At 44.0% G+C, this 14,364-nt stretch overlaps 1 protein-coding gene across 2 annotated transcripts in view; it reads right to left on the bottom strand.

Annotated features, from left to right (window-relative positions):
• The window catches only part of ERCC5 (ERCC excision repair 5, endonuclease), a 141,425-nt gene that overhangs the window by 14,664 nt on the left and 112,397 nt on the right, over positions 1–14,364 (bottom strand). For both annotated transcript variants that reach the window (XM_030201331.1, XM_030201332.1), the window contains 2 exons: positions 13,047–13,191; positions 7,321–7,521 (listed from right to left, as the gene is read on the bottom strand). In XM_030201331.1, the coding sequence (XP_030057191.1) occupies positions 7,321–7,521; positions 13,047–13,191 (346 nt within the window). The remainder of the gene's footprint in view (positions 1–7,320; positions 7,522–13,046; positions 13,192–14,364) is intronic.

Here is a 14,364-nt window from a genome sequence, read left to right as displayed (position 1 = left end):
GGGAAAGGACTTGCAAATGCCACTGAGATCTGCCAACTACTCGAGTCAGTATGGAAACCAAAGAAGGTGGCTGTGATGCACTGCAGGGCCCACACAGGCCGGACGGACCCTATTGCCCGGGGAAATCAGCGGGCAGACGACGCTGCAAAAAGGGCGAGTCGACTCCCTTACCTTTCTCATTCCTCTGACCCTGTACTCGTCGTTCACCTCCCCACAGAGACCCCTATCTATGCCCCACAAGAGACTGAGTGGGCCCGGCAAGAGGGCCTGGAGTCACGCAATGGCTGGTGGGTACTGCAGGATGGGCGCATATGGATACCCGAAGCCTTGGCCTGGACTGTGGCCAAGGAAGCTCACGACCGCACACACCTGGGCAAGGACGCTCTGGGCCGCCTGCTCGAGAAGACCTACTACATTAACAAGCTGTCCTTGTGGACCAAAAATGCTTCCAGTCGATGTGCAACTTGTACTCGGAACAACCCAAGAACGGGGCCCGGTCCTACGCCAGGACATGTTCTCCGAGGCACTAGCCCGTTCCACGTCTGCCAGATTGACTTCACACATATGCCCCCAGCGCGGGGCTATAAAGCCATCCTTGTCGCCGTGTGTACCTACACCGGATGGATTGAAGCCCAGCCCACCAGAACGGAAATGGCTAAAGAAGTCACCTCCTTATTGATCCACCACATCCTGCCGAGATACGGCCTCCCCAAGCAGATAAACTCCGACAACGGTCCTGCATTTGCCAGCGAAGTGACTCAACAGCTCAGTACAAGACTGGGCCTCGACTGGAAGTTGCATTGTGCCTGGAGACCCCAGAGCAGTGGGATAGTGGAGAGAGCTAACCGATCCCTGAAGAACCAGCTAGCCAAGCTGTGCCAAGAGGCAAAAGCCAAATGGCCCGACCTGCTCCCACTGGCCTTGCTGCATCTTAGGTGCACCCCCAAGGCTACAGGCCTTACCCCTTACGAGATGATGTACGCCAGGCCGCCTCCACTTCCCTCCTTCCCCGACTCCTTGCAGATACAGGGCGAGAACTCCTTAGTAAAGCAAATGAAGGCCCTGCGCGAGGTAGTGCAGGACATCCAACAGTACACTGAGAGTGTAAGTCCCTTAGTCCTCACCAGTCCTACACACCAGTTCAGGGTGGGGGATGAGGTCTGGGTAAAGGAGTGGGATGATTCTGACTGCCTAAAGCCCAAGTGGAAAGGGCCCTCCCTTGTTCTCCTAACCACCCCAACTGCTGTTAAAATTGCAGGCAGTCCCGTGTGGATACATTGGACCAGGCTGAAACCCGCTGCACCTACCGGCGGCACCTCCAAGGTCTGGACCGCCCTCCAACACCCCGACGATCCTCTGCGGTTGACCTTGACGAAGAAGTGAGCCGAGTTCATGCCCGCCCAGGAACCGGAACTCAGCTTTTGGACCCACTGCGTCTTTGGCTCTGTGTTTATCGCAGCCTTCATTCTGGGCCTCATTATCCTCTTACTGCAAAAGTTCGGATACCTCCCACCATATATGTGATGTTGAACCTAATCTTCTTCCTTTCCTTTGCTCCGACCTATCACACCGCCCTAAGCCAGAACTGCACTGAGTGCGTGCGCTCAGTGCGTCACCGTGTAGAAGGAGGCTATCGCCTGGTCTCCACCCTCATTCACCAATCCCAACCTCCGGAAGGCGGTTGCAGCCCCCTTCCGGCCTGCACCATTACGACCCCGACTGGACTCCAACAGTTCCACAGATGCCTCCAGGGCAACCTCACAGTCTGCCATAGCCCCGCCAGACCAAGGTACTACAATGTCACCCTCAGTGTAGGACTCCCTGCGTATGTCGCCGGGCCCCCGGGAGTCGAGGGAGATGGCATCCTGTACTACATAAATTCCACCCGCATTGTTGCCGGTGGTATTCAAACTGTGGCTACTCTCACTTTCGACGTTTGTGCCGCCATGGACAAACACCCGTGGTCCCGTAAGTGTGGAAGCCAGAGTTGGCGTAAGGCATATGTAAACGATCACAAGTATGTCTGTCCCTTTAGTCCAGACATGAGATGCTGCTCCCCTTGGGTTTGGCTCCCATGTGCCGGCGACACTCGGGCCTCGGGCTGGGAACGAGTATGCGCTTATACGGGAGGAGGATATCCCGGATGTACCGGCCTGGGCGAATTTCGTCGAGGCTCTGGTAACTATGTGTCCCTAGACTGGCCCATCCGAGGCCACGACATGCCCTGGAGAGGAACGTGGGGCCTCGGCATTGACGGCGGCGGATTGGATCCGATGACTTATATTACCATATACCAAAGCCTTGAAGCAAAGGCTCCCACGCACTATCAGACCACTGTTGTTGGGTACCAGGAGGTATTTGATGAAATCGCCCGCGCTGAGGAGGCGGCGACTAAGTTCCCCATCTCCCCCGAAGCTCAGAACATGTTCCTCAACCTGGCCGAGAACGTTGCTCTCTCCCTAGGGATTGCTAATTGTTTCGTCTGCGGTGGAACCGATATGGGTGAACAATGGCCCTGGGAAGCAAAAGAAATTCATCAGCACATGTGGAACGCTCTGAACGTCACCAACATCACCTTCCCTCGGCGCCCGAGGCCCTACGAATGGGCCCTGAGAACCAATATCATAGGCACCCTCTGCGCTAGCCGAGCGCCATCGAAGCGTTATTCTGTACCAGTGGGAGATTCTGCTTGCACGGGAGTTCTTCAGTTTAATGGGAGCCAAACCACTTGGTGGCAAACGGATGACCTACCCGCCCCCATGCCCATTTGGACTGAGCCCACACTGAATGTAACCTGGACCAACGGAGGAAACGTCTCTCTCAAGTGGATAGCCCCGGAGGGCTACTACTACATTTGCGGTCGCAGAGCCTATGAGCAACTCCCAAACCGCTGGTACGGCACCTGTCTTCTGGGTACCGTCCGACCTAGTTTCTTCCTCCTGCCCTTGCGTGTAGGCGAGACGTTAGGCATACCTCTCTACATGGAACAAGGGCCTGGAAACATCGACAGACGTAAACGATCCCCTTGGGACAGTAAGCCTAAAGTCCAGATAGGCGACTGGAAGGACAACGAGTGGCCACCAGAACGTATCATTCATTATTATGGACCAGCCACATGGGCCGAAGATGGCACGTATGGATACCGCACCCCCATCTATATGCTAAACCACATCATCCGCCTACAGGCCGTGCTAGAAATACTCACCAACGACTCGGCCTTTGCTCTCAACATCTTGGCACGGCAGAACACCAAATTGATCACCGCGGTCTACCAGAACCGCCTCGCGTTGGACTATCTATTGGCCCAGGAGGGCGGGGTGTGCGGAAAATTCAATCTCAGCAACTGCTGCCTTCAGATCGATGACCAGAGTCACGTCATCAAGGAGGTCACTGACCGCATGGTGAAGTTGGCCCATGTCCCTGTCCAGACGTGGAACAGCGCCTGGGACTGGACGTCTTCACTGACCGATTGGCTCCCGACCTCCGGGAGCCTCAAAAGTATCCTTATCATGGGTGGTCTGTTCTTGTTGTCCTGCTTAGTAATACCCCAGTCTCTTCCCTTTGTTCTCAGGTGTCTCCGCACGACCATGGAAAACATTGCTGATCGCAGAGCGGCAGCCCAACTCATGGCCCTCCAGATGTATTCCCCCGTACCATCGAACGACGCAGACGTGTCTGAACCCTGTTCCGTGCAGGCAACAGATGGGCCAGTGCCCCTGTGACAGCACAAGTCCGGCTACAAAGGGGGGGGGCTCCCTTAGGGACCCCTCGTCTCAACCCCGGCGAAGAAATCAACGGCTGCGCAAGGGCTTAGGGCTCGGGTGTTGCCTCCCTACTAACGACCCATGTCTTTTCCTTTCTTTCCAGGGTTCATGGAGATGATACTCTCCACCAGAATGGATGTTCAAGTATCAAAAGGGGGGAATTGTAGGAGTGCACCACTGAACCTGGGACACAAGTGGACCATCAGGACAAGCTCCAGCTCTGTGGACAATATAGATGGACTTTGTTTTCTGCAGATTACTTCTGCTTCTGCCTTTTTGGCCTGCTCTATGCTTGATAAGTGAACTCTTGCTGTGCCTTAACCACAAACTGTCAGCTATTGCTGTTTTTGTGCCTTTCTGTATGAGACAGGATGCAGGTGCATTAGATAAACTGCTTGTAACAGTTAGATACCAAGGCTTGCACGCAGACAATCAGCCTGCAAGTAGAAGCAACATGAATAGAATAGCCTTGGGGGTTGTTGCCAACCCCCACTCTGCATCTCTGAGCCTAACGAACCTTATCTCCTCAGCCATAAAGAAGCATTGTGCTATGTGAGTGTGCAGAGAAGAATGTTAGGTTTCGTTTCTCTGGCCAGTACCGTTTCAGTATTATGACGTGTGTATGTACTGTGAACTACAAATGTATGCTGTAAGAACTACTCAGGTTTACTGCGCATGTCAAGTGTGATGTATAAGGTGCCTAATGCGCAGGCCCAGCAGGGGAGTATAAATGTGAGTGTCAGATGATTTCTGACACACAGTATTCTGAGATTGTACTCGGTGCTGTGTGTATTGCTGGCAATAAAAGCTGCTTTGTTTTGGAACCAATTTGCCTTTCGTCTCCTGATTCCAGACCTGTTACATGAAGAATAGGGTAAACAGAGAGGGCACGCTTCCACAGCAGCAGAGAATTTGATTTTTGGTAAGGAGATAATACAGAATGTAGCACAAACTTTACCTCAACAAACAGTGAGTACTCTTTACCAGATATCTAGTTAGTTACTCCTGAGGTATCTATCCGGGTTTTTGTGAAACCTACCGTTGTGACATTGGAGTCACTTTGGGACCTTACATCTGATATGCAAAAAGTTTGACTTTGAAAAATACTAACGATATAAAATCTTTGTCTGAAGCTGCTCTTCTCCAAACACAGGAAAATGCCCAGTAGTCTTCTAAAATAAATTCTCTAGAGACTAAAATTCAGACTTTGGAATTGGGTACAGTTTCAATTAAGGATAAGAATTTTACACATCATCGGTTGGAGTACTTGGAAAATCAAGTTAGGAGACATAATTTAAGACTGCTCAACTTTCCCAGGTCGCCTTTAATTTCACCTGTAGACATGGTTAAGAAATATCTAACTGAAGTCCTGGGGATGTCAGGTGATTTACTACCACCTATAACGCGAGCCCAGTATTTACTGGTCTCGGGAAATTTCCTGGTGAGACCTTTCAAGGTCAAGCTGGAGATGGCATGAACCTCACATCCTTTTTGGAATCATCGTTGGAAGTAATTACACAGAGAACTACTATGGTGGTAACTTTTGCATTGGAGATGGATTGCAATACTGTTTTGAAACTTTGATTGAGACATTTAGATACGCAGTTCCTTGGTTCTAAAGTTAGAATATTTCCTGATCTTTTGAAAGAAACACAGAAAAGGCATAAGGCCTTTTTGGCCTTTTGACCAAGGATTTTGGCCTTGGGCACCAATTTTGTGTTGAAATTTCCTTGCTTATGTTTTGTGTTATTTCAGGGTAAACAGTTTCAATTTCTTGAACCCAAGCTAGAGGACTTTCTTGTAGCTAAAGAAGGAATAAATGTCATACAATAAAGAAAAAGTATATCACTCGATTATCGCATACCTGTAAAGCACTTCCCAGCCTGTCACTACAGTGTGCACATGAGACTATACAATATGTGCACACTGTAATGACAGGCTGGGGAGTGCTTTATGGGTATGCGATAATCAAGTGATATACTTTTTCTTTATTTTTTATTCTTACTTTTTCTTAAATTCTTGGATCCTACAAAGTATATTGTGGACGAAAGTGTATCTCTTTTTCTTTTTTATATTACTATATGTAATCGTATTAATTTTCAATTTTGTTTTCTCTCATTTTTGGGGGGGATATATTCGTTAAAAAATTAATAAAAAAATAAAAATATATATTAGTGATTGTTTAAAATCTGTACATTTTCTGGCTAGTTGAAAGTTTGTGCTGAGCATGTACATTGAGCGGAGAAGATCAGAGCAGCGTCTCTGATCTATGCTCACTACTCCTCCCAGTCCCATCCATCTTCTGCTCCTTCCCTCTGCCCTACCTCTCCCAGTCCGGAATGCCCCCCCCCCCCCGTGAGGTCCAAGATCATGCAAGCACACACACACTCTGAGGACCTGGATCGTTATCCCCTCCCCTCCTCTGACGCTACAATCCAATTTGTCTGGGCTGCCAGCAGCATTAGCGATGTATACACGCTTCCTTCCGTCTGCCCTACCTCTCCCAGTCCGGAATGCCCCCCCCCCCCCCGTGAGGTCCAAGATCATGCAAGCACACACACACTCTGAGGACCTGGATCGTTATCCACTCCCCCTCCTCTGACGCTACAATCCAATTTGTCTGGGCTGCCAGCAGCATTAGCGATGTATACACGCTTCCTTCCGTCTGCCCTGGAATCCTTCTTTCCAAATTCCTGTTCCTGCTTAGGTGGGACCAAGGGATGCTGCAAAGAGAAGGCTTCTGGGGCAGTGCAAAGGCAGCGTGTATACATCTCTAACACTGCCGGGAGCCCAGATCACGGATCATGCAGGGCTTAAAGGTGGAGGAAGGTGGAGGAAGAGAGGAAGTCAGGGAGATGCTGAGATGATGCAGGAGGTGTCAAGCCAAACTACGTCCATGGTGGAAAGAGTTGGTGAGTAAAATTCTGACTGCTTTTTTTTTTTTCGTTTGGTTTGGTAAAACAGGTACTCGTGTGTGTGTGTGTGTGTGTGTGTGTGTGTGTGTGTGGTGGTGGTGGTGGTGGTGGTGGGGGGGGGGGGGGGGGGGGTGATGAAATTCTGATTCCTGAATAAAACATTCTCCTTGGATGAGGAGGGGGAACAATTTGTGAAAATACATTTTACTTTAGTGTACTTGCCAAAGTTTAGAGTGAGAGACTTATCAGTGAGGGATAAATATATAACCCTCATGTACTGAAATCTGATGATTTAGCTGTTTCCTTCTGGTTTTAAGTCTGTTCTGACCCTGTTGAAATCTGTGACGCTGTGGGCTATGGGATGGGTTTGGGAAAGGCAGGGTAGATGCTGGAGGGGAGGGAGAGAGAGAGAGAGAAAGGGAGGGAACAATGTGGGACCCAGCCTTGACTTATCCAGGAGTCACAGCATTTTCAGCCATTTTTAGTCTTACAACTGCCCTCGATATGAGGTTGACTTATAGATGAGTATATATGGTACATCATGTAAACACTTTTAAGCTGGAATTTTTTTTAACATCAAAAAGGTTTCATTCACAAAACTGAGTAACAAGTTGGCATAAACAGTGGAACTGAAAGGATATTCTCTAATCTGCTCAAGATCAGGTCTTCCCCAGGAGAATGTTCCATGGGAGTCATCCACAACAGGTTTCAGGTAAGCCTCTGCTACTGCCGTGCTTGGAAAACCTGGAGAAAGTTCAAGTTTATACAGTTTCTTTTTCACTTTGGTGTAATGGGGATTGGGTTTCATTTTCTTGGTCTTCTGAGCTTCAGTCCACCACTCCCTAAAAAACAAAGACAAGGGGCAATGCTTACACCATGCCAGTGCAGAGAGGACATTTCTATTTTATTTTTATATTTATAAATATTTTATTTTTATATGTATTAAAATATTTAGCCCATCTTTGCATAAGTTCTAGGCAGGGCTTTTTTCAGGGGGTACTCAGGGGTACCGAGTACGGGCACCTTCCATTGCCTGATAAAATTGATCCATGGTCCCCAAGTATTAATGAAGGAGCCCAGGTTCTGCACACACAGTGCTGCCTTTTCATAGATTCTGTGACCGGTTGCAAGGTGCCTAGCTATTGTAGGGTGGGTTCCTCAGTTATCACCCCACCCCCCTTGAGGGTGGCCTGGAATTTGAGTACCGGCACCTTTTTGGCTACAAAAAATGCACTGGTTCTAGGCATACTATAATCAACATATACAAAAGTTAGATATGACTAAACAAACACACACACACAAAAACAACCAAACAAAAAAAAACCTCACAAATAACCCCAACTCACCCACATCACAACCAACCACTAATAAACACTCAACTACCCCCAAAAAACAAATAAGTTTTCGATAGTTTCTGGAAAGTAAGCAATATTTAGAACTGCCACAAGGATCGAGGAAGATTATTCCACAACCTAGGAAAACCAATAGAGGAGACAGAAGCATGTGCTGCAGTTAAGTGCATCACTTCCAATGCAGAGATCACCAGCATCATGGATTTAACTCATACAAGAAGAGTTTAAATGGTTGAGGTGCTTATTAATTGCAGTGTGTTAGATGTGTAATGTGGGTTATAACAGGTTTTAATAATTACATTTGTGTTAAAATTGCTAATGCTTAATAAATGTTAATTTATTAATTCTATAAGTCACTAAAAACTGTGCACGCAAATTTGGGCGCGTGCCCAATTTGAGCATACAATTTAATTAAATAACGAGCCAATTAGTGCATGATCTGTACCTAAATTTTATGTGTGACCCATAAAATGGGGAACAGAGGAGGGTCATGGGCAGTTCAGGGTGGATCTTGGCTGTGGTTTTTTGTTACACATGCAATTATAGAATAAGGATGTTCCACACATAATTAGGCGGGGCATGTTTTCATTGGTACATGAAACTTCATATGTCCCTATCTCTTGTTACTATACTAATATTGGTCAGTAGGAAATAAATCTTATGTCTTAAGATATTGGATGGAATCATCTCAACTGGTTGGTTTTAACTGAGACTTGGTTGAGGTTGGATGACGATCCTTTGATTAATGATATTTGTTGGGTTATAATTTAGTCTCTCTTGCTAGGGATAAAAAAAAAGGGTGGAGGTATTGCTTTATATCATAAAGGAGCCCTTTCACTAAGCTGCGGTGCCTTCAGTTTACGATGTAGACAACCGGTCGTGATCTCAAACTGATATTCAAGTAGACAAACTCTGGTTAGATTTTATACCACCTTCTTGAAAACAACTGGATCTGGAAAGCATTAAGTGGTGTCCCCCAGGGGTCACCATTCTCCCTAGTGCTATTTAATCTGTTAATGAGATCACTGGGGATGTCTCTTGATAAATCTAAATTTTTACATTTCATTTATGCGGATGACATTACCGTCTCCCCACCGTGTTCTTTATTCTGGGCTGAAATTTTGTCTAAATAGCAAAAAAGTAGCGAGAACAACATGACACTTCCAAAATACCGTGGAGGCGAGTAATCAAAATGCTTTATTAAATAAAAATTAAAAAGACTCGACACGGAGCTGTGTTTCGGCGAAAAAACGCCTGCTTCAGGAGTCTATAAAATTGAGAGGTATATAGTTACAATACACACAAATGTATAAAACTTAATAGAATCATATAAATAGTAATGACTGATAAAAGAATAAGTTTTTTTAACATAAAACAGAAACATAAAAGAAAATATTGAAAAGATAAATGATTAACATCCAAGAAAACTATAGATCACATGAGACTAGTAAAATAAAAAAATAATAAAAGAAACTGTGAATTGAACCATAAAATAAATAACAATTAAAAGTGTAAAAAGAAGAAATGCAACTAAAGTTCTATTCATCCTTTTACAGGATTGAAGCTAATGAATATCGCAGATATTGAGTATGGATAATGTATAGATGCAAACCTGTTTGTTGTGTAAGCCAATGTATGAAACACCATAAGCAAGGCAGCCAAATCAAGCCTAAAATAGTGAAAAATGCCAGGACATGAAGAATGCAATTAGTTAGAATGGAACAGCAAACAGCAGGGGGATAAAAAACAGGAAAAAACAAAAAGGGATAATACGTACCTTTAGAAAGACTATTGACAGATTCATATGCCAAGCGCAAGCTTAAAAAACAAAGCTGTAGAGATAACAAACCAAAACGATATGTAAACATGAGATACTGGAGAGTGTGACTTGCAAATAAATAGAAGGAGCCGATGTGGGCTAAACAAAGACAGAGCTGTGAACAGTGCTGTAGGGGAGGGATAACCATATGCTAGAGCCCGGAGAAGTGGTGTGATGATGAACATTGAAAAACAGCGTGACAGTCAAGAGGTAAGTGTGGAATAACGGAGGAGCAACTAGTCCTAGAAATGATGATACTAGAAGTGATGGTGCTGGGAGAGGACATATGAAAAGAATAAAACAAAAACACAGAGTGATGATGCAAGAGAGCTGAGAGAAAAAGCAAACCGAAACTGGAAAGCAACAGGGAAAAAACAATGTCAGATGAAAGGCAACAAACCTGGAAAAGCAAACAACCGCAGTGGTGCTAAGCAAAAAACGCTGAGGCAGCAATGAAAACAGTGAAAGCCGGCTGGTCTATTTAAAAGGAAGAAAAGGAGACAAAAAGGGGGCGTGGTCAGATAAACCAAAAAGGTGAACGAATTGCATATGTGGCAAAAGGGACGGGCCATACAAGAAAAAAGAGAAAGAGTGACGGGGGCAGGCAGTACAAGAAAAATTACATGACATTGACTGAGCAATGTAAAAAGGAAAATGTAAAAGTAACTAAACAATGGTCCAACAAAAGGGGAAAAACAAAAACCGCGTGAAAAAGAAAAACGGAGATTGAAAAGGTGGAAATAAAACTGTAACGTAAAAATCACTAGTTGTAAAAATGCAGAATAATGAAAATCCTGTGATGTGTATACACATGAATGAAAATCCTGTAATGAGTAGCAAAAAAACAGGGGGGGCAAAGAAAAAGGGGGGAAGGAGGAGGGGGAAAGACACAAGGAAGGAAATAGGGGGGACAAACTGAGCAAAAAAAGCTGGAAATGCAGAGAAAAGTGTGTACGAATGTATGGTGAATGGAAAGACAGTATAGCTAGAGAAGGTGAGTGAATTGATGGAAACTGTTATGACATAAATACTATATGATGCAAAATGTGGAGTGGAGATCTGTTGCAGTAAATGGTTAGGATGCAGCCAGCCTACAAACAGTGAATTAAAATATGATTAGAATTTTGATACAACGAGATTGCAAAAAGATAAATTGATCATGATTAACATTGATCAGAGAATTGATATTTATTCACACACCTGTACAGGTTTATATATGTCAATTATATGTTTTTGTGGGACAGTACATGGATGTAACAAGTGTGTCAGCTAAATTGGTGAGGTAGTGGGGCATTTGTTCTAAAGGTGTATGCGAATAACTTTGGTAAGAGGGATGCTATCTGGATATTGTAATATGTGAATTGCAGCTAATTATAGAAAGGGTGTGTAGTCTATGGCTAGGTTAAGACCGAAAGGGGCCTGATTCTTAAAGTGAAAAATAAGTCTTGTAGTAGAATTTTATCCAGATTATTTCTCCTCCAGTTCTGTTGAAATACTTTGAAGATGAAGAATTTCAAGTCTTCCATAGTGTGGCCAGTCTCTTGCCAATGCTGAAGTGGAGCCTTAATATTGTTGCGTTTAATGTTACTGCAATGCTCTATAATTCGTTTTGACCATCTGGATGGTCTTGCCGATGTAAAGCAAGCTGCAGGGACCTCCTTTTCTAAGTCGAAAATGAATGTGTGGCAAAATAAAAATTGACGCACGTCCATTTTGGGTCTGAGACCTTATCACCACCCATTGACTTAGCAGTAAGGTCTCACATGTTAAACAGGCAGTAATCGTCAGCGCACGTACACTGCTGATTACTGCCCAGTTAGAACCGTGTGTCGGAAAATAAAAAATATTTTCCAGTGCGTGTATCGGACGCACTTAAAAATTAGAATTACCATCCGGGGCACGCGGTAGTTTAATTTGACGCATGTAGGCGCCTACGAACCTTAGTAAAAGGGCCCCTTAACCGGCTATGGGTTACTGCATAAAGATAGGATCTGACTTTTATTCGGTCAACCTGGCTTGTTAAGTGCTAAATATTGGTACTTACTGTTAATATGGACCTGACAGTCTATGCTGGTCATGACTGAAGGTCATGGTAAAGGCTGTTCAATAGCCTGGTTTAAATGTGTAACCAGGCCTCAGAAAGGTTAATACATAAAAGAAGACTTAGAATTATACTGTGGAAAAATACTGGCACATCAAAATTAGGTTACTGAGGAAGTGGTAATACCAGCTGTTATGTGAACTGGCCTTGTAATATGAAAGGTTAAGGAAGTGTAAGACAATACAGAGAAAAATATTAAAAAATGTTTCTGAGAAAATGAGAAATTGATTAGAATATTGTAAGAGAATAACAGAGCATAAGGAAGTAGAAGGTAAACAAAACCTGAGGTTAAGAAGGTCAAGTGAGAATGACCCTCAGTAGTTAGAATCAAGCCCATTTCTTGTAAATGATAGATGAAGTCAGTGCTAATATTTAAATATGTGACAATTACATAGAAATTCAATACATAACAGATGGTAAAAAGAAGAAGTAGAAAATATCATTTAAGGAACTAGAAAAAGGCGGAGTTTGTGATGTAAAATGACGAGTACTCAAAAGACTTCAATGTAAAGGAAAAACTATATAAGATGTAACCAAATCAATAGGAATCAAAGATGATGTAAGCCTGAGTAGTCACGTGTTGTGACCAGATTACTATTCTATGAGAACAAGCCTGAGGCCTGTATTTTGACTGATGCACCAACTTTATGCTGTATTGCCTGATTTGAAATAACCATTGTACTCTTGGTAAGTCATGGAAACTGTAATAATAAATTTGCTTCTTCTCATACAATCTAACAAGCCTTCTGAGTCTGTCTCCTCTTTTTCTTGTAATTATAACAAGTTCTATTTGCTTCAGTGGTGGACACTGTTAGTATCAATAGAAATGTGTTAGACTATACAATAGAGAGACAGGAGGCTGGGAGTCAGAGGTATTTACATTACCCAGTCAAGTGCCGAATCCGCTCCCAGAACACCCCCAATAGCTGGTTTTCAGTTCGGCACTAACTGGCTATTTTCAGTGGCACTAATTGTTTAAGTAGTGCTGAAAATTGGCAGGTAGACCCGAACAGGCAATTTAACTAGCCAGGAGCTGTTTCTGGCCAATCACTTTGAATATTGACTCCAATAAAAATAACATAAAACCAAACTCACGTGAATTTTATAAGTGGCTCCATCCCAGGACCAGTGAATTCATTTAGAATTTCCATTGCGGTTACATAGCCAACAGTAGGGATTCCATCTGTGTAATCACTCCCCAACAGATAAGCCAGATTGATTAATTTGTAGCGGTCTAATCCTACAAGGCAAAGGTCTACATATTTAAAAAGATTATATAGAAGAAATCATTCTAAGAAAATACCATTTAACAAGCACCATAAGAATCTGTGTATGCCTCAATGTATCTACTAAGAAGTGTAAGTGGTGTAGATCTTACAGTTCACATATATGAGGGCATAGGTCTGCCACTAGGAGAAATGGCTACCTAATCCTGTGCTGCGTTTCTTTTACAGTTTGTTCAGTACACCAGCCATTTTACCTTCCCTATGTAGAAGTAGTAAAGACGTTAACCCATACCTGTGGTCAGTTAATAGAGGACACTTATCTTCCCCAGGGAACCCACAGATGGTATCAGCAAGGGCAGCCATCTTAAAATATTTTGTTTGGCCACTGTCTTTCTTGCTGCTGCCTCCTCTAGGGGTCTACCTGGCATGATATTAGCTTGCTGTCACACTGACGTCCCTTGTAGATCAATGAGCCTGCTGTGGTTTTGCTTACCTCAAATTGTTAGATGAAAGAGTGGTGGGAAGTTTTAGTACAAAAGACTTTGAGGGGGCCTAATCTGCTACTCAGATACTGAGCGTGACCACATGGCACAGAATGCTGCCCTATTAGATTGCACAGCTGTAGCTGCTTTGAGGTCGATTTCTGAAACTGCTGAGAACTTGACACAGCCCCATAAGGAAAGGAGTGGCTGGGATAACAATAGGAAAGCTCTCTCATAGCTGGTTTCTATTTTATTGTCTCTGTCCTGTTGTTTTCTTTGATGCTATACTTAGTTCTTTTTCTGCTTTTTCTTATATTTGGTTGGCGTTCCTTCTCTTGATTGTTTTAGCTTTATAGTTTTAATTTTTTGTACCCTGCTTTAATGGTTGTCCTTAAGTGGCCTATCAAATAAAATAACCTTGAACCTCTCGGGGTATCAGGAATCATGATGTTCTGGAGCTGATTAGATGGTATAGCTTCTATTTAGGTTTTTTGGATAAATTGTTGAAAAATGCTCCTATAACATGAAGACGCCTACAGGTTATATTCTGCACACATCTTAAATGTGTAACTAGAAGATTGCTGGAGCTAGAGAGTAAATAATAGGAGATGGTAATAGAAGTTTGATGTACTTTTAGTGTATCAAAATATGCAGTTCGGAATTGTCATCTTTGAAAAGCTTTTATATCATTGTGAATTTTTCATT

Source organism: Microcaecilia unicolor, chromosome 4 (assembly GCF_901765095.1).
Source record: "Microcaecilia unicolor chromosome 4, aMicUni1.1, whole genome shotgun sequence".
NCBI lineage: Eukaryota > Metazoa > Chordata > Amphibia > Gymnophiona > Siphonopidae > Microcaecilia > Microcaecilia unicolor.
This window is presented reverse-complemented; position numbering and strand designations above follow the sequence as displayed.